At 38.6% G+C, this 21847-nt stretch overlaps 1 protein-coding gene across 3 annotated transcripts in view; it reads right to left on the bottom strand.

Annotated features, from left to right (window-relative positions):
- KLHL13 (kelch like family member 13) overlaps window positions 1–21847 on the bottom strand; it is a 200025-nt gene that overhangs the window by 24815 nt on the left and 153363 nt on the right. For all 3 annotated transcript variants that reach the window (XM_028087802.2, XM_028087803.2, XM_028087805.2), the window contains one exon: window positions 19094–19235. In XM_028087802.2, coding sequence (XP_027943603.1) covers window positions 19094–19235 — 142 coding nt within the window. The remainder of the gene's footprint in view (window positions 1–19093; window positions 19236–21847) is intronic.

Raw genomic sequence — 21847 nt, 5'->3', positions numbered from 1 at the left:
CTATAGTGCATTCTGGACACACCTTGATTTTATAGTTTTTGTGGGGGTTTTTTTGTTTGTTTTTTTTTTTGTTTTTTGCTTTTTAGGGATTTATTTATTTGAGAGAGCGAGCGAGCGAGCACGGGGGGTGGGTGAAGGAGCAGAGGGAGAGAGAGAATCTTTTTTTCTTTTTTAAAGATTTTATTTATTTATTTGAGAGAGAGCACAAGAGGGGGGAGCGGGAGAGGGAGAAGCAGACTCCCCGCCGAGCAGGGAGCCCAATGCGGGACTCGATCCCGAGACTCCAGGATCATGACCTGAGCCGAAGGCAGTCGCTTAACCAACTGAGCCACCCAGGCGCCCTGAGAGAGAGAATCTTAAGCAGGCTCCACACCCAGTGCAGAGGCAATGTGGGGCTCCATCTCACAGCCCTGAGATCATGACCTGAGCCAAAACCAAGAGTCGGACACTTAACTGACTGAGCCACCCAGGTGCCCCTAGTTTTCATTTTTTTTGAGAAAGAAAGGTATAGAGAATCTGTGTTAATTGCAAGATAGGCATTCCTTGCTACTAACTAGATTGTTCCATCTCTTTGAGAATTAGGGATTGTCTTAGATATCCTTATACTCGGCACATTGCTGCTGCTTGGCCAATTATCTTTCAGGTTTCATGCTTGGAATTTAATTACCTTTGGAAAAAAGAGCCCAGGTAGCTCTGACATGGGACATAATTGTCCCCAAATGCCTAAAGTTCAGTGGAGAATTAATAGGCTGGCACCCACGATTCAGAGGATGGACAGGGCTCTTGTGAGAAGAGGGCCTATTGGTTAGCTCTTCCACTCACTCCTGTGATGATCCCAACCTATGACAAATAGGCAGATGTTCCTTCGGTCTATTCTTGGGAGAATGAAACATTTTAAGATGATAATCGGCCGGTAAAATGCACAAAAGGGAGACAATATGTAATTTAATGCTCAGACTCAAAAAATGAAGATTTTAGCAAGATTTACTCTATAGTTTCAAATGGTAATATATTATTATGAAAAATCATGAAGATCCTCATACAAGTTACCTTCTAATATATATCGTAATGTAATAATGTAACACAACAAGAACTAACAGCAAAGAGTACTCCATCCCCTTCACATTTTAATGAACCCAAATAAAACTTTTATTTAGAGTTGTGTTTCATGGATTTAAGAAGCAAAAGGCATGACATACTGAAGAATGCAGTTTGAGAAATATTGATCCTACACATATGTATAATATAAATCTCAGTCTAAACATCTTCTCATCATAATTTTTAAATTGCTTTTTAAAGAAAATGCTTGAATCTACAGAACTGGAACTTCAAAGAGATAATGTGATCCAGCCACTTTCTCTCTTGAGGGAGATATAAATATTTTTATTCCAAAAATATTTATACATTATACATATACTTTAGAACAGGATTATGTATCATATTTTTCTTTCTCCAACAGTGACTGACATATGTTTTTGTTCACAAATATCAAATCATTCACAAATGCCTCTTTTCTTCTATAAACACAAAAATTATATACCCCACCCTTGATATTTTCCATTTTCCCATTGTTAAATGATCTCCAGCCTCTGTTATTTAGAAAAGTAAAGGTAAAAAGCGAGGTCCATTTTAGGGGAATAGTCTCATGCAGAAGGCAAAGAGTAGCTCTTTGAAAATTCATATACGGAGTCAAAAGTGCAATAAGCTTAAGAGGACTGCCTTTCAAAGGTAGACAAGCACCGGGAAGGACTGAAAGTGACCACCGCGGTGGGGACGGGATGGTCAAGAAGATGGTGGGAACCATCAGAAGAGTTGAGGGCCTAGCATGTTTGCATTCCCCACTGCCTGGCACACAGTGGGCACTTAATGTATGTTTGATTTATGTTCAGTTACTGCAGGAACTAACAACTCTGATTTTACCAAGAAGCCACCACTTGGTAGTTTAAAACCATGGGGGTCATGTTGAGCAGAACTTTAGTTCTGGGCCAAGCTAACAAGAAACCAGGCACTTTATTTGGGAAACTTCTCCCAATAGTAAAAACTAATTGTGCCCACAGTGTTTCTTCGTTATTAAACTGTAATGGCTAAGATGAGAGAAGAGGAATTGAACCAGGGTCTGGGGATGGGGGAAGGTTGACTCACAAGGGCTTGGCTTTTTTCTCCCTCAGATAAAGTGCAGGTTTTAAAAAAATTAAATATATGCTTGTTATAAAAATACAAGATATAAGTTGAAAACTAAAACACCATTTCTACATACAGGAAGTAATTATTGTTAACAGTTTAATATATATATGTCCAGGCCCCTTTCTTTTTCTAAGGATTTTATTTATTTAGAGAGAGAGAGAGCGTGCGCGCAAGAGAGCGCGAGCAGGGGGCAGAGGGGTGGGGGAGAGGGAGAAGCAGGCTCCCGGCTGAGCAGGGAGCCTGACATGGGGCTCAATCCCAGGACCCTGGGATCATGACCTGAGCTGAAGGCAGGTGCTCAACAGACTGAGCCACCCAGGCGCCCCTCCAGGCCTCTTTCTATACATATGCATAATGTATCGTTTGCTTGTACGTATAATAGGATTTTTTAAAGTGGAATATTATACACATTATTGTGCGTTTCCAAAATTCACTTGAGCACAAAAAATGGACAGCACTCTATACACACAGATCTACTCCATTCTTTTTAGGGGATGCATAGTATTCCATCATGGTGGCATACCATTCATTATTCATCCGTTCCCCTCTGGACACTTAGGCTATCTCTCGTCTTTGGCCATTACAAGCAACGCTGTAACAGACCTTCTTGTACATATACTTACCTGTGTAGGTAGATCTGTGGGAGATATTCATAAAAGTGGAATTGTTGGTTTGAAGAATACGTATTTTTTAAAGTTTGGAATAGCTACTGGCAAGTTCAAGCCTATGGTTTATCTTGGGAAACAGATTATACCTTGGGTACTGGCAAAAAAGATGTCAAAATACCAACGAAGTGAGACTAGGTACTGTATGCCACCTTGCTTTATTTTTATCCATGAAAAGAATTTCTGAATCTTCTCTAAGGTATATACAGATAATTATCTGTGAAAGGCAATCATGACTTATTCTGTCAAAAGCAGTGATTGTATCCAGTCAGTTATTTCCTTCCACTGAAAACAAGAAAAGCCCAAGAGACAAACAAACAAACAAAAACCTCAGTTCGTTTGCTAGCCCTTCTGTCTTGAAAATATTCCTGCAAGTATTTTATACTGGGAATTGAGTAATGTGAGTAGGCTCCATTCCTATTCCTTAGGAATTCCTTATTATTCCTTCTTTTTCCTTTCGAACAAAGGAATAGCTAATGCTTCCTGTATCATTATCTGTGTCCTTTCTCATTTTGTCCATATTCTATTAAGATACTGCTTGTTGAGGTATATACTCAATCCTCAAAATCTGGACGGCTCAGCTAAGACACCAAGGGCTTTTACCTGCTTCACAAATCTGATCATTTTGCTTCCCTTTGCACTATCTTAAAAAAAAAAAAAAAATTCTCTCCCTTCTTCAGTATGACCTGGCATCCCCAAAGAAAGGAAGCTGAAGCTCCAAGACCACTTCTAGCGCATTCTGAGTATCTTTTATTCTAAGCTTAATTTATCTACCTCTGGCAAAGTGTCTGTTTCTGTGAGGTTCTGCATTTATTTTCACTGCATATGAAGTAGTTTCCCTATCTGTATATTTCACAAACTTTATTTTCAAGTGCATAAATGAACAATCCTACCATCCAATTCCATATTTGCCCATTTTATTCCCGATTATTGCTATCTTTATCCAAATAAGATCTGTCAATTCAGATTGTTTTCATACAGATTCGAAATATCTTGTCTGCATTATCTGTATATCCCAGCTCTGTCTCAAGAGAAAAAAACTAAAGCTCCTTCTACAGCATATTCCGTTGTATAGAAGAGAGTCATTTCTCTAAACAACTTTTATACTCTAATCTTGTGAAGGCACACATTCAAAGAAAAGGGGAGGTTATTCTCCCCCACAATTCTCATACTTGCCCTGTATGGATCTACCTTTTGCTTTCACTCTTATAAATCTCTTGCCCTATTTAACTCTGGGAAGACTCTCAAAGATGCCCTGATGGGCAGCTGGCTCAGTCGGGAGAGCACGCAACTCTTGATCTCAGGGTGGTGAGTTTGAGCCCCACGTCGGGTGCAGAGATGACTTAAATAAATAAAAAGATACCGTGCACGCTTAAAATGTGTCCTTTTATTATAAAATTGTTTTCTTCCACCAGATTTGTATTCATTCCTCTCGTCAAAATTCTATAAAGTCTGTTGTCTCTTTCCGTGCGCTAGTTCACCAAACACTGATACAGCTCTGCTTTACACAAAATGGCGCCAAGTTTCCAGTGAGTCTTTTAGAGTATCCGTAAAGTGGTTCCTGTTGCTTTAAACTAAGCTTTTTTCTGCCCCAATCCATATCTTAGTTCTTTATTTTTCTATTTCTTCTGGGCCTTGGGTTCCATTGATGTAGAGATTATTATCTGTTTTTGGTTGCTTTACTCTGTTTCCCTTTCCCCCTCCCATAAAACTCCTGACATCTATTTTTTCTTCTTCTTCTTCACATACTTTGGGGGGGGGGATAAAAAACTGAGCATTAAAAAAAAAAAAGGGTTTTCAGTTCCCTCTACTAAATTTACCCTATGTATCAAAACTTCAAATCCTATTTAGTAGAGGGAGGTATATATGTAATACCCTGAAGGACTGAGCCATTTTAAATGAGTTTGATAAATTTTTAAATGGTCACATTAAAACAGAAGGGGATATGCATTGACATCACACAACTGCAGTATAGAAACCATATGAGCTACAAATAATTACTACCAAAAGTTGGTTGGATGTCAACAGCTTTCACATTCAATATAATGTCATTTTGAAAAAAGCTAGATTGGTAATTTTGGGTATTAAAAAGCAATCTGATAAGCAAGTCTTTCCATTAAATTCTGCACTGGAAGTAACTTACTAGCATATTGTATCAGTTTTGATCAGTATAATTTTGAAAAGGAAGTGGGATAAAAAGGAAATGCATCCTGAGAAGAACAATAAAGATTATTAATGGAAAATATGTTTTATGAACAAAGATAAAGGAACTCAAGAAAAGGTTAAGGAATGGGCTTATTCCGATCTTTAAGTAAATGTAATGTATTTGATCAAAACAATACCATAGCCATGTTTTTATGATACTGTTCTTCACTTCATTCAGAGGACAGAAAAGGAACAGATGCATGTTTAAGGCAAAAGAGAGATATAGACTGTTTCTATTAATTTTAATTCTCTTAAAAGTTTCTATTAATATGAGTTAAACTCTGCTCTTATTATATGACACTGCCTGGAGTTTAAAACTTCTAATGGCTTTCTGTCAGTGTTATATCGCAATATAGAAATTGAAAGATTTTTTGCTTTGTTTTGTTTTTTAAGATTTTAAGTAATCTCTATACCCAACCTGGGGCTTGAACCCACCACCCTGAGATCAAGAGCTGCACGCTCTACCAACTGAGCCAGCCAGCCACCCCTGGAATTTAAAGATTGTTTAATCTGGCCCCGGCTCAACGGTTCAACCCTATTTTTCATTATTTCCTTAAGTACTCCGACCCACTTTATCAGGTTGTTGTCTAGACTGGCTCATTGGTAAAAGCCAGGCTTACCTCTTTTCTAATACCTTTATTTATGCCATTAGTTTTCACATAGAATATCCTCCCTCTTTCAAAGCCTAGTTCAAATTTGACCTCCTTTGTAAAGCTACCTCTAACCAAATCTCCAAAATAATCAGGCACCTTTAGTCGGAGTCTGACAATTTAGCATTTAATTATATCCTATAGATTTTTGTTTTCAGCGAAGATGAAATAACAGGCACTGGATTTGCCTTACCTCTTGAAACAACTTAAAACCAGACCAAGTATATGAAAAAAGAAGTTGAAAACTGCACGAAGGAGAAGGATCTGTGAAAGATGAGAAGCAAGTTAGATGAGCCCCGTGATTGTTCTGGACTTTCCAAGATAGAGGTATAGGGAGGAGGAACCCAGGCGAAGCCCAGCATTCTCTCCTGGTTAGTGTTGAGGGAGTTAAGGCAGCTAGGTTTGTAGGGCAGAACACTGGAGAAGAGATCTGCATGGGGGCGGGGGGCCACAGAGATCAAAAAATAAATAAAATAAAGTAAAATAAAATGAAATGAAATAAAATTAAAAAAAGTCTCCCTCAAGTATTCCGGTGAGTACTGATAAGTGTATTTGTCTGGGGAAAGAACCACCCAGAAGGAACACAAGAAAACACACCAAGGCTCACCAAGGGCTGAGCACAACTCACTCAAACCACCAAAATGGAAACCTTATGATTCTAGGGCCTTAGGTAGAGTACTCATAAGTATTTGCCTCCGTACTGGGAAGTAGTTTGCCCTAGAATAAACGCTGTTCTGGTGCTACCCCCACAGAGCTTAAAAGTTAATGAAAAATAGGCTAATAATAGCAAAAGAATTGGGGAAGGAAATCAGAATGCAAAGTATGACCAAACTGATGGTGAGTCCTCCACCCTACCTCCTACTTTTCCCCCCAGTACATCCCAACCTGGAATTAAGGTACCATGTCGCCTGGAGGCAGTCATCTGGGAGCAGACAGAGGAAACTCCCAAAGCTCAGAGAGAGTGGAGAAAATCCATTTTACTTTTATTTCCCTCTGCTCTTTTGAGTCCCAATCTCCAGGCAATTCCAAGGCCGTGTTGGTGGCAACAGTGACAGTGGGGTGGCCAATGCCAAAAACCGAGGGAGAAGCTTCCTCTTTGATCAGAGGACCTGTGATTCCTCTGCAATAAATACCTCTCTGTATTTGGACCCGGATCTGGGTTCAGTGACGGTCAGTGTATGGCAGAGCAGGAAAAATAAAACCCAGCTTTCAGGCCAGAGGACCACAAAGAGAGCCCTAGAGAACCGGACAGTACTGGGGAGATGGTCAAGATGGAGAAGCGTGGAAAAGAGACCCTGCAAAGCTCCACACCATGGAATACTTCTCAACAATAAAAAGAAACAAACTACTGATACACACAACAAAGTGAATGGACCTCAGAGATGTTAGACAAAGTAAAAGAAGCCGGTCTCAAAAGCTTCCAGACTGTCCGATGCCATTTATGTAATACTCTCAAAAGGACAAAACACTGTGACAGGAAACAGATCAGTAGTATCCAGGGTTTACAGGCGGAGATGAATGTGACTACCAAGGAGTAACAAAAGTACGTTGGGGCAACAGAACAGTCCTGTATCAACTGTGGTGGTGATTACACAAAAACGATATATTTGTTAAAACTCATAAATGGAGGGGCTCAGTCGTTACGTGTCTGCCTTTGGCTCAGGTCATGATCCCAGGGTCCCGGGATGGAGCCCTGCATCAGGCCCCCTGCTCATGCTCTCTCTCAGATGAATAAATAAAATCTTTAAAAAAATAAATAAAACTCATTAATATAAAATAAAAACCAAAAAACAAACTCTGGCGCCTGGGTGGCTCAGTTGTTAAGCGTCTGCCTTCGGCTCAGGTCATGATCCCGGGGTCCTGGGATCGAGCCCCGCATCGGGCTCCCTGCTCGGCGGGAAGCCTGCTTCTCCCTCTCCCACTCTCCCTGCTTGTGTTCCCTCTCTCGCTGTGTCTCTCTCTGTGTCAAATAAATAAATAAAATCTTTAAAAAAAAATCCCAAAAAACAAAAAACAAACCTGTAAAGGTATAGCCCAATAAAAAATCCATTTTACTGTATGTTAATTTATAAAATAAACATGTAAACATGTATGTTAATTTACAAATAAACAAAAGATTTGCCAATTTAACACTAGTTGAAAGAAAGCTGGCATAGGGGCGCCCGGCTGGCTCAGCTGGTAGAGCATGCAACTCTTCATCTCAGAGTTGTGAGTTCAAGCCTCGCATTGGGCATAAAGCTTACTCAGAAAAAAAAAAATAAAAAGCTGGTATGACTATAATATCAAACAAAATAGATTTCAGAGCAAAGAATATTTATTACCACTCTCAGCTTCCTCCTTCAGAAACTAGAAATAGGAGAGTAGATTAACCCCGGAGCATCTGGGCGGCTCGGTTGGTTAAGCGTCTGACTCTTGATTTCAGCTCAGGTCATGACCTCAGGGCTGTGAGATCGAGCCCCAAGTCAAGCTCTGCGCTGGGCATTGGAGTCTGCTCAAGACTCTCTCTCTCTGCCCTCCCCCAGCCCCATGCCCGCACGCATGCTCTCTCTAAAATAAATAAATAAATAAATAAATAAATAAATAAATAAATAAATAAATAAATAAATAAATCTTTTTAAAAAAGAAGAGCAGATTAATCCCCAAAAGCAGGAAATGGAAATAATAAAGATCAGAGAGGAGATTGATGAAATGTAACATAGAAAGAGGAAAAAACAATAAAACCAAAAAACCTGGTTCTTTGAGAAGACCCATACATGTGATAAAACTCCAGCCAGACAGATTATGGAGATAAAGAGAAAAAATGCAAATTACCAATACCAGGATTGAGAGAGGTGATGGTACTAGGGACTGTATAGCTTTTAAAAGGATAATAAGTAAATATGAACAGCTGTATGCCAATAAATCTGACAACTCAGTTGCAATGGATAAATTCCTTGAAAGATACAAGCTGTTAAAAGATTATTCTAGAAGAAATCAATAACCTGAACAGCTATATGTCTAACTATAAAATTACATTTTCACTGGTGAATTCTAGCGAACATTTAAGGAAGAAATAACACCAATTCTACACAAACATATCCAGAAAATTAAGAGGAGGGGACACGTCTCAACTCATTATCCTAATGCCAAAACCAGACAAAGGTAAGAAAACTAATAAAACGAAAACCAAAATTCTTCATGAGCATAGATGCAAAAATTCCTAAAATTTTAGCAAATAAAATTTAATAATATATAAAAAGGATAATATATCACGACCAAGTGGGGTTTATTCCTGCAATGCATGGTTGCTCTAGTGTTCAATAATCGATCAATATAACTCACAATATTAACAAATTAAAAAGAAAAATGATGAGATCATCTCGATAGGTGCAAAAAAGTATTCGCCAAAATCCAACATCCATTTCTGATTAAAAACACCACACAAAACTCTTAGTAAATAGGAACAGAAAGGAACTTTTCTTCAAACCTATAGTTAACATCATACTTAATGGTGAAAGAATGAATGCTTTCCTCCCTGATATCAGCAAAAAAGTAAGAATGTTTACTCAGCTACTTCCATTCAACATCTCTCTGGAGTTCCTATGCAGTGCAATAAGGCAAGAAAATGAAATAAAAAGCATCAGATTGGAAAGAATGAAATAAATATCTTTATTTATAGGCAAAATGATTGTCTATGTAGAAAATCCTACACACTCTACAAACAAAGGCTCCTAGAATAAGTTGGTTTATCAAGGTTGTAAGATATAAGATCAATAATCATTACCAAACTGTATTACTCTATACTAGCAACAAACAATCAGAAATTGAAATTATGTATTACAGCATATTTAACTATCAGTTGGTATGTGCTAGTCGTCTCTGTTACTTCAATGTATGCTAAATAACAACAACAAAGCCTCATTTGAGAGAGCAGGGTAATACACTAAGGTACCCTAAAAGGAAAGGTGGTAGACTCTCTTCCAACTGGTATCTTAAAGATACACACACAATTGTGGAAGTAGTAGGCTAACTTATTGTACCCTATCCTGAGTACCAAAAAAGCTAGTCCCAAGAAAAATTATACGTTCATTTCTCTATATTCTAGCTGCCTTTTAGGTAACTGAAATAAAGAAATGAAAAGTTTCATTTTGATAAAAGGTTCAACAATCTAGATTATTTGAGCTCTTCTTTTATACAATACAATTTACTCTAAAATCCTCATGCCTTCTTCTTTTAACTGAAGTATAGTTGACACAGAATGTTACATTAGATTCAGGTGTGCAATATAGTGATTTGACAAGTGTGTATGTTACGTTATGCTCATCACGAGTGTATCTCCCATCTGTCACCATACGACACTGTGACAGTATCATTGACTATATTCCCTATGCTGTACGTTCTATTCCTGTGACTTATTCATTCCATAACTGGAAGCCTTTACCCCACTCCCCTTTACCCATTTTGCTCAGCCACCCAACCTTCTCCCCTCTGGTAACCATCAGATTGTTCTCTATTTACAGGTCTCTTTCTGCCTTTTTTGTTGTTTGTTTTTACATTTTACATTTAAGTGAATTCATATAGTATTTGTCTTTCTCTGACTTATTTCACTCAGCATAATATCCTCTAGGTCCATCCATGTTGTCACAAATGGCAAGAGCTCATCCTTTTTTATGGCTTAATAATATTTCATTATATATGATTCATACATTCATATTATATATATTTCATTCTATATAATATATAATGAATTTTATTCTTTTTTTTTTAAGATTTTATGTATTTCTTTGACAGAGAGAGACACAGCGAGAGAGGGAACACAAGCAGGGGGAGTGGGAGAGGGAGAAGCAGGCTTCCCGTGGAGCAGGGAGCCCGATGTGGGGCTCGATCCCAGGACCCCGGGATCATGACCTGAGCTGAAGGCAGACGCTTAATGACTGAGCCACCCAGGCACCCCAGTGAATTTTATTCTTAACAGAAATAGAATTATACAGAAATATATACGCATATATAATGAAATATTACTATATATAATATATATTAAGTAATACATATATATTAATATATATTTATATCTCCCACATATTCTTTGTCAATTTATCTATCATGCCTCCCTTTCTTATGTTAATACATCTTTATTTTCTAATTTTTTAAAGTAAATTCTATCCCCAACATTGGGCTCGAACTCACAACCCTGATCTCAGGGATCACGTGCTCTACTGATTGAGCCAGCCAGGCGCCCCAACAATACATTTTTAAAGTTGTTTATTTTATGACCATAAAGTTTTAAAATTGGGTACAGTTCATCAACATGACATGATAAGCAACCCAAATGTCTACCTTAGCATAAACATTTCATAAAGTTAGCCCACTGGAAGGCAAGCCAAGTTAACTTGTATAGGCTCTTGGGATAATTCATTTCCTTAACATTGTATTATCTAGATAATAATTTGAGACTATAAAATGATCTTTTATTGGCTTTACAACTAAAAGTGGATAGGAAAAAATAGGAAATAGATAAAAATGGAGGAAAATACAGGAAGAACAATCTGGTAGGCACCAGTCTTAACGTGAGAAAATGCCAGTTAGGAGCCTAGACACCCAGAGCAAGGAGGCATTTTGAAAAACTCTATAGGTCTGAGTAAGCATAGCCAACAATCAAGAAATAATTTGTTTCTACCTAGAACATTTCTAAACATTCTACAATTAATGCACACTGCTACCAGCTGAAACATGGTACTACAGTTATGGCCTCCTTGTCTTAAAAAGGATGTGTCCAACTGGCAGTTAACATTTTTTCTCTCTGTTTTGTTTGTTTGCTTTTGTTTTTTCCAATTTTGATAGGGGAAGGGAAGAAGGGCAGATAGGCAGGAAGACTTTCTTCATAATTCTACTGTTTCTATCAAGAATAAAATCTTTATGGGGGTGCCTGGCTGGCTCAGTCAGAAGGGCATACAGCTCTTTCTTTTTTCACTTCAGTAGACTTTTTATTACAAAGCTGTTAAGCATAAAGTGATACATCTTTTCTCTCTCTTTAGTTAACATGGGTAAATGTTCATTTAGTAATGTTATCTCAACTGGTTTATTGCTGACATTTATTAGTGAGTGTGTAATATTTCGTTAACTGGTAGGCTCACGTTATGAGTTAATACTTTGAGGATACCTCATCTGGGTGTGACTTCTAGATCGCTATTTATCTTGGGGTTGTGAACTTGAGCCTCGTGTTGAGTGTAGAGATTACTTTTAAAAAATCCTTAAAACAAAAGAATAGGGGAGCCTGGGTGGCTCAGTTGTTTAAGCATCCAACTCTTGATTTCAGCTCAGGTCATGATCTTTGGTTTGTGAGATCGAGTCCTGCGTCAGGCTCCACACTTAGCACAGAGCTTGCTTAAGATTTCACTCTCCCTCCGCCCCTGCCCCTGCTCTCTCTCTCTAAATAAATAAATAAAATCTTTAAAAAAAAAAAAAAAAGAAGAAGAAGAAGAAGGGGCGCCTGGGTGGCTCAGATGGTTAAGTGTCTGCCTTTGGCTCGGGTCATGATCCCAGGGTCCTGGGATCGAGCCCCACGTCAGGCTCCTGGTTCAGCGGGGAGCCTGCTTCTCCCTCTCCCTCTGCCTTTCCCCCTGCTCATGATCTCTCTCTGCATCTCTGTGTCTCAAATGAATAAATAAAATCTTAAAAAATAAAATAAAATCTTTATTATATCATTCACAACAAATTGTTAGCCTCTGTTAATGTTTTTACACTTACAGTCAATGAAAACTTAATATTTACAGACATTATATTTAAAAAGATAATACAGCTTAGAGCAAGGTTCGAAGAAACAAATTACAAAAACAGATTATAAAAACAAATTTGCAGCCAGAAAACCTGTGTTCAAGTCCTAGTTGTTGTCACTTACTGGCTATCTGATCTGGGCAAGCCTCTTAACCTCCCTGAGCTTCAGTTTCCTAATCTACAAAATGGAGAGAATAATTCTTGCTTTTTCTACCTCACAATATTGTTTAAAGTATCACGAGGCAAGTATATACGAAAGTTATTATAACTGCCATCCAAATTCATTTATTCTGCCAATAATACCAATAATAGCAGTGAAAAGCACTGAGTATTTCCTCTGTGCCAGGTGATGGGCTAGGCTCTTTATATGTATTATCTCTTTGAATGACCATAATAAGTCTTACAATAATAATAATAATGGACACTTATTAAGCATTCTCCATGTACCCCAGAACGCGATCACAGGCATACAGAAACAACAAATCAGATCCTAGTTGTTGTGAATCGCACTGATAGGTCATATTACCAAGGACTAAGAGGGAGGAAGAGAAGAAGCTGCTAACTCTGCCTGGCTCCCACAAACTCTAGCTTCAAAAGGCAATTAAAGTAGCTATCAGGGGAACAGGCCCATGGGTAATGACTGTTTTCAGAAGTCCCACTCTGCAGGATTACCCATTGTATAATTGTCGCGGGAAAGACGTGAGTTTAGGGCAAAACTAGAATTCCAGTTTTATCACTTACCATTTAAGATGAATAATTATGAATAAACAGGGGTTTATTAAAAACGAAAAGTAAAATAAGGGCAGTTCAGGGACAGAAAATGGGTGCAGAGCCTGAAGTGTGCAAAAAAAAAAATATATATATATATATATATGTGTGTTTAGAGAAGAGTGCAAAGTCAGAAGTCTTCCAGGTGTTTGCCTTGACCATCTGCCCTATGAACTCCCCTAAGGTTAAGCAGAAGGAAAGATCATATGATTGAAATGATAAAGGATAGGGGTTTGGCAAGGCAGCGATGACAGAACAACAAGGGACTATAAAACCAAAGGTGCTCAGCAAAAATGCCTGCCAATCATTTCTCATAAGGGATTTGTATCTAGAATACATAAAGAACTCTTACGACTGAATAAAAAGATAAATAACCCAACTAAAAATTGGGAAAAGGATCTGAATAGCCAGTTCATAAAAGATGATAGACAGGGGTACCTGGGTGGCTCAGTTGGTTGGGCATCTGCCTTCGGCTCAGAATGAGTCCCGGGATCGAGTCCCACATTGGGCTCTCTGCTTGGTGGGGAGTCTGCTTCTCCCTCTGCCCCCCACCCTGCTCTTGTGCCCTCTCTCTCACTCTCTCTCAAATAAATAAATAAAATCTTTTTTAAAAAAAGATGATAGACAAATGGCCATAAGCACAAATGAAAAGATGGTCAACGTCATCAGCAATCAGGGAAGTACAATGCAAAACCATGACATACCACGTCACACCTACCGGTATGGCTACAATCAGAAAGAGAGAATTAGTGTTGGCAAGAATATAGTAAAATGAATATGGAATCCTCATGCACTGTGGCTGGGAATGTAAAGTGGTGCAGCCACTTTGGAAAACACCCTGGCAGTTCTTCAAAAGTTTAAACACAGAATTACTGTATGAACTGGCAATTCTATCCCTATGTATATATGAAAGATAAATGAAACCATGTCCACACAGACACTTCTCCATGAAGGTTCACAGCAGCATTATTCATAATAGCCAAAAAGCAGAAAAAACCCAAACGTCCATCAATGGATGGATGATTTTTTTTTAAAAAAAAGTGGTATATCCATACAATGGGATAGTATTCAGTCATAAAAAGGAAAGAAGCACTGATACAGGCTACAACATGGATGAACCTTGAAAACATGATGCTAAGTAAAAGAAACTGGTCACAAAAGACTACATATGATGATTCCATTGGCAGGAAATGTTCAGAATAGAGAGTAGATTAGTGGAAGGAATTGTAAGTAGATGCAGAGTGACTGCGAATGGATACAAGGTTTCTTTTTGAGCAGATGATAAGGTTCTACAATGGATTGTGGTGATATTTGCAAAACCCAGTGAGTATACTAAAGACTAAAACCACTGAACTGTGCACTTTATGTGGGTGAATTAGATGGTATACGAATTATATCCCCATAAAGCTGTTATTTTTAAGGCACGAAGGCACCAAGGAATAGTATGATTCAATGAATTAACATAAAATGGGGCAGTACAAGAAAAATGCTGACAACGTGCGTTAATAGGTGAAGCCAAAGGATGAAAGCTTTCCATGGGAAATAACCATATCTGTAGTAGCACTACAGGAGTGAAGAAAATGAGATTAGTCCTTGATTTTACCAGTTACTACTTAAGCAAACCCTGGTTAACCTTCCTGAATTGAGGGAAAGCAATTTGCACTACTTAACTCCATCATGGATTCTCTGCGGATCTGTTCAAGGTTCTAGGAATCCAAACCTATTAGGTATCACCATTCTTTAGGCACTTTCTTCGACAGCCGAGTTTGCAAAAGCCACTTTAACGGAAATGATTAATCTGCAAGAGCAGATCAAGCCAACCAGATGGATGCCTTATGTGGCACACCCATCACTTCGGATCAGCTACATTTTCTCCGACGCCTTCCATGTTTGCCTCAAATTGAAGTAAAAGAAAATGGATATTTATGATGTACCTTACTTTCCCATAAATTGTCACATCTCTTACCCATTTTATCGATAAGGACACTGGCCCAGAGAGGATGGAGGGCTCCCAAAGTCACATAACTATTGGTAAAATTAGGATTCCAGGTTTGGCCTAGACTCATGTCCTTCCCACTAGAGTTATGCAGTGGGTAATCCTGCAGAGTGAGACTTCTGAAAACACTTTCTCCCCATGGGTCCCTTCCCCTGACAGTGACTCTCAATTCCTTCTGAAGCTGAAGTTTGTGTGATTGCTAATTTTAAAACGATGATAACATTTACACATTAAACACTCCTCCAGCTTGTTCCCTTGACAACCATACACCTAAGATTAGATGGTGGGGGGGAGTTCTCTGTTAGTGCTGCTACTTAAAAATCTCCCTTTGTGAGAACATCATTTTTAATGGACTTTTAAAGAGAGCAAACTTTGGCAACAGTGATAGAGAAGCGGTTGCTCTATGCCACCACAGAAAATAGCATAATAATAAAACAAATGTCAGCTGATGAAAGATCACCTTTACTCCATACAGACTCTCTAGTTACTTTCACATCATTGTTCTTTCCACCAGCCGGGACCAACAAAGGCTAAACTAAAACGTAATACAGCCAAGGGTCTAAGACCCAGCCATACTGGTTTTATCAACAATTTACATATATATATATATATATATATATATATATATATATATATATATATATATACTTTTTTTTTAAATTTCAATTCAATTTAATTAACATATAGCATAGCATTAGTTTCAGGGGTAGAATTTAGTGATTCATCAGTTGCCTCTCACACCCAGTGCTCGCTCATTCCATCACGTGCCCTCCCTAATGCCCGTCACCCAGTTACCCCGTCCCCCATCCTCCTCCCCTCCAGCAACCCTCATTTTTCGCCCCATAGTTAAGAGAACAATTATCTTTTGTAAACTACACAGGGTATACACAAAAGTATTTCCACTGTAAAAAAAATTAAACAGTGCAGGATCGTACAGAGCAGAAAGTATAAGACAACATTCACCAGCCTCCCTTAATGTTTCCAGACCTTTTGCTGTGCATTTACATTCATATATATACTGTATAGTCTTTTTCTTTTTTAAAAAAGTTTGATTTATTTATTTGAGAGAGAGAGAGAGAGAGAGAGCACGAGCAGGAGGGGCGGAGGGAGAGGGAGAGAGAATCTCAAGCAGACTGTGCTGAGCGAGGAGCCTAACACAGGGCTCGATCTCACGACTCTGAGATCATGACCTGACCTGAAACCAAGAGTCGGGAGCTCAACCCAACTGCACCACCCAGGCGCCCCATTTATTGTATAGTTTTTCTACCAATAGATGGGATTCTACAATACATACTGCCCTGTAACTTCAACAGCTTTATTGAGATAGAATTGATATACTATACAATTCACTTACATATAATGAAAAGTTCAGTGGCTTTTAGTACATTCACAGATAATGTGTGCAACCATATCCCCAGTCAATTTTAGGATTTTTTTCCTCATCTCAAAAAGAAATCCTGGACCCTTTAGCACCCCCGTATCCTCTCATTCTCTCCACCTGTAAGCAACCACTAGTCTACTTTCTGTCTCTATAGACTTCCCTCTGCCAGCCATTCTGTCTGAATGAAATCATGTAAAATACGGCCTTCTGTGACTAGCTTCTTTCACTAGCATAAAGTTTTTAAGGTTCATCCATGTTGTCAGCGTGCGTCAGTACTTCTTTCCTGTATAGAGCTGAATAATATTCCATCATGTGCATATGCCATATTTGTCCTGTTACTTTTTTCATTTAATATATTCTTTCCATTCTTACACACAGATCTACCTCACCCTCTTTGGTGACTGCACAGTAGTACCTAGTTGTTATACCACATAATTTATGTAAGCATTTCCCTGTTGATAGATATAGAAGCTACTCCTGATGTCTCCCCATTAAAGCAATTAGCTTATCCCCTCATATGAGTAGGGAGAAAGGGAGAGGCCACCTTTCTCGGCAGAAGAAGGACCCTGTCTCTAGAACAGTGGTTCTAAAGGTATGTTCCCTGGTCTTGCAGCATCACCTGGGAACTTGTTAAAAATACATGTATCTGAGGGGCGCCTGGGTGCCTCAGTCGGTTAAGCGTCTGCCTTCGGGCTCCGGTCACGATCCCAGGGTCCTGGGATCGAGCCCTCTGTCGAGCCCCATGTCAGTCTCCCTGCTCAGTGGGGAGCCTGCTTCTCCCTCTCCCTCTGCTACTCCCCCTGCTAGCTCTCTGTCAAATAAATAAATAAAATCTTTAAAAAAAAAATACATGTATCTGAGTTTTTGATTCAAAAACTCTGGGGCAGGGCCCAGCACTCACTGTTTTAACAAGACTTCCTCCTTGTGATTCTGAAATGCACTAAAATTTGAGGCCCACTGCCCCAAATCTGTATCACTACACTAAAGTGGCTTCCATTATTTGGTTTAAAGTTCATTTAAAAATTAGCAGGAGCACACACATTGGCTTTAACACAAGACTATGGGCATGGATGGGGGAGATGTATTGGGGGGGGTAAGTCTCTTTTTCTTTAGAGAGATTACTTAAATATAACAAAAAATACCTCTTCCTCTCAGACTTTTCCTATCGGTTTGACCCCTCATTCTCTTTTCCCATAGCCTTGAACAGCCAACAATTAAACCATTTACATAGCATCGAGATGCCAGGAATTGGCAAGCTTCTCCTTCCTGACCCTCACATTTCTGCTGATGAGACCCACAGGACAACAAACCATAAAACCCAGCTCCCACTGCAAACCAAAATAATGGAAGATATGATCTCATGGAATTACAGATGGGAACTAGAATGGAATTTAGAGATCTCCTAGTCAAGACACATTGTGGAGATAAGACAAATGAAGCCCAGAAAAATTCCATGACACAACAAAGCCGCAGAGCGAGTGGAAGGACTCCTCTCTTACTACACTATATACTGGACTGTACACCAAACACTATATACTATATATACTGCTTTACCCTAATGGTCACGGACCAGGAATATGCATGAAATTCACCTGGGGAGATTTCTTGGAAAAATACATTCAGAAAAATTTCTTTTCTTTATCTCACCAGGGGGAACACTGATCTAATTTGCCTATATCTAGAAGACACTGAGGGACATCCGATAGTATGCTGTTTCCTAATTCAGCCATGCCCACAGTGGTCAGGGAGCATCCATAACTGCCAGAAGTCCTAGGTCTGCTTATCTTTCGGCTACTGAGCTCCATGTTGCAGTTTTTGATGGGTTGGGGTTTTTTTGTGTTTTTGTTTTTTGTTTTTGGGGGCTTTCTATTGTATTTCCGTCCTCTCCTCTGAGGTCACTTACTACCTCTTACATCTACCAGTGTGTTTGCATCCAGCCATCCTCATCTATACTCCCACACCTACTACTGTCAATGTGAGCTGAGACGCCAAAGAAATATGATCTTCAGAACGATGATAAAGGTGACAATGAAGCAGGTCATGAGTGAGGAACTAGAAAATTCAGCATAGGGATTTGGGATATTTATATTGGCTGAGACAAAAATGGAAAGTCAATGCTGCCAGACATAACATTCTGTAAGCGAAGTGGCCGACAGCGAGACCTCCTTCATACAAACAAAACAAATAATGAACTCTGGGTTTTGGGTTTGTTTGTTTGTTTGTTTTTTAACATCAGGAAGGTATGTAGTTTTCCCCTCAAGGTTTCCTCCTGATGTTTGCTTGCTCTTTTTTTTAACTAATAAACCTAATTTTTTTAGAGCACTTTTAGGTTCACAGCAAAATTGAACAGCAAGTACAGAGGGTTCCCGTATGCACCCCGTCCACACACATGCACGCTCCTCACCCCCCGCTATCGACATTCCCCCACCACAAACACTCTGAGTGGTTTTTAAATCCATTTAAATATTACAAAAGGGACAGTTTAGATTACCTGTAACACCACAGAACTGTGGGTATTGCTGGTAAAGATGCGTGTGGTTCCTGCCTTGGAAGACTGCAGATGGGATGAGAGACCCATTTCGCTGCTTCCAAGGGACAATTTCATGTGTTGGTCTTCCTCTTCCACTAGAGATCTGAAAATGTGTATAAATCAGAAAGAAAGGCAAGTTAAAAGCTGATATATAATTCACAATAATGGCATTGTTTAGAGTAATAATCAGTCACTAGGGCCAATCATTTGACTATGGGATATACTGAATTTTGTTTTGTTGTGCTTTAGGCTGATACCATTCTACACCCTAGAAGAAATTATATTATGCATTTGTAAAAAACTTTTCAAGGTCAGAAAAAAATTAGAAGTGAGAAATCAACCTAAAAGCTGGTTCAAAACTACATACACAAAGGGTCTTTGTATTTTTAGTGCAAGAGTAATTGCTTTTGGTATTGTACTGTTTAGGTAGCAACAACATCAAATTGTGTTATTCACAGTTAAAATTTCTTTGGAATACCTAATTTGAGAAAGATAAAAATAATAGCTATCAGTTATTGAATAGTCACTATGTATCGGGTACTTGCCCAGAAATTTACAAACATGATCTCATATAATCCTTAAAATCATCCAATGCAATAGGTACTATTATTATTTCCTTTGTGTGAAGGGTAGGGAAAATGAGCTACAAAAAGGTTAAAAGTAAGTCACCTAAGGTCGCAAATTTATTAAAGTAGTTGGGTCAGGTTTTGAATGTAAGTCTCGTATGATTCCAAACTCCAAAGACCCCATTAATAAAAGTCAAAGATTAACTGTGACAGTAACACACTGCTTCCTCTTCTGTCATTAGTTATAGTTCTAATCAACCCCCAATGGAACAAAAACTTTTACACCTGAAATAATTTATTTTTCCAGCAGTATCTCTCACTGATCATTTTGGGATTTATTCAGTTAAATCGCTAGAGTCTAGTGGCATTTCCATCTTTTCTAAGAAATAAAAAGTAAAAAAATAATAAATGCAAGCTATGCCAATGTATATATTACACTAATAACTTGGGGGGGGGCATAAAAAGGATTGGAGAACCTGCAGTTAACAGGTCAGTTTGTTTCACAGAGACCACACAAAATATTTAATGAAGGGCCTCAGGTTACCCTGAAAACTGACCACCACAGTACAACATTTTACTATCCCTTAGACAAGGCAGGCCTGTGTTTCCTTAGGTATAACATTGCCCAAAGTGTCCCTGAATCATCTAAGAGCCGGGAGCCGGTGGCTCTGAATGGGTTTGTGCATTCATGATGTAGACTGCTAAAATGTGGACACTGGGAGAGGGAGAGGAAGAACACATTTTCAAGCACTAGAACTCCACTTTTGCTCTTTACCTCTAACTTCCTACATGTTGAATCATTTGGTTTTCTTTTTTCTTCTTCTTCTTCTTTTTTTTTTTTAATGATTCTATTTATTTGAGAGAGAGAGCGAGAGGGAGGGGCAGAGGGAAGGGAGAAGCAGACTCCCCGCTGAGCGCGGAGCCCAACACCGGTTCGATCTCATGACCCTGAGATCATGACCTGAGCCGAAGGCAGACGCTTAACCGACTGAGCCAACCAGGCGTCCCTTTCTTTTTCTTTTTTTAAGGTTTTATTTTAAAGTAAGCTCTACACCCAACATGGGGCTGGAACCCACACCCCTGAGATCAAGAGTCACATGCTCCACTGGATGAGCCAGCCAGGCGCCCCAAATTCTTTGCTTTTCTAACTCTGGCCTATCCAATATCATGAAGATTTCACTTGTTCCCTACCTTACCTGTAACCTCAGTTGATCAGTTTGAACCAGAAAAAAAGTTTTAAGACTACCATACTTTAAGATCCTGCTTTTTGAATCCAGACATCAACGAAATGGTTTTAAATCTTGTAATAATTAGCAAAAGTTCTGGCCTTAAGGGTGAGATCAATTCTTCTTGAGGATATTAGAGCCATAGTATATAACCAAAAATGAATTAATAATATATGACCATGTTTTATTCAACTCTCATGGATATTTAATAAAGAGAATAATTTAAATACGATTTTAACAAGCATAGAAGAAAATGAATATAGCTTTCTACTAATTTCAGAAATAGCCTTAAAAAGAATTAAATTATATACATGACATATATCATACACACACTCACACACCCTTTTAAACAGCTTTTGCAGACAGATATTTAAAAGTACAGAATTAATGGGAAAAGTGGGAAATAGACTGATGGTGATTGGTATCCCTAACCAGAAAATTTCCATTCAAACAGAATTATTTTAATGAAATATCCAAGCAGAATGTTTTATTATTTTCTGTATTCCCTGCACAGAACGTAGCACATGAGAATTTTAACATATGTCATCTCAATGAACACAGAATCTCATTTTTGTGGACATTTCTTTCTCACACAGTGCGTTCAATGACCATCAATTATCATTTTTATAGAACCACAGATGTAAAAGGGACAGGGATAAAGCTGAAGCCACATTGTGCCTATGACATATCCTGGAAATTGCTTTTTTTGAAGAAACTACAGATAACAACTTGTTTACTTGACATTTGTCTCTAGCTCCTAAAATTGAAAAGCAGAATGTGAAAATGCAGCCCTTTCTTGGCAAGATAATATGGTTGGCTTTCTAATTAATTACTTCAAATGCTGAAGAAGGCTTCACTAAAATCATCTTCTTCATGACTTCTTATCAACATACTTTGACTTTTTAACATGCAGAACACTCCCT

Source organism: Eumetopias jubatus, unplaced genomic scaffold (genome assembly GCF_037043125.1).
Source record: "Eumetopias jubatus isolate StellerSeaLion01/CBP00866 unplaced genomic scaffold, mEumJub1_p1.0 scaffold_11, whole genome shotgun sequence".
Lineage (NCBI taxonomy): Eukaryota > Metazoa > Chordata > Mammalia > Carnivora > Otariidae > Eumetopias > Eumetopias jubatus.
This window is presented reverse-complemented; position numbering and strand designations above follow the sequence as displayed.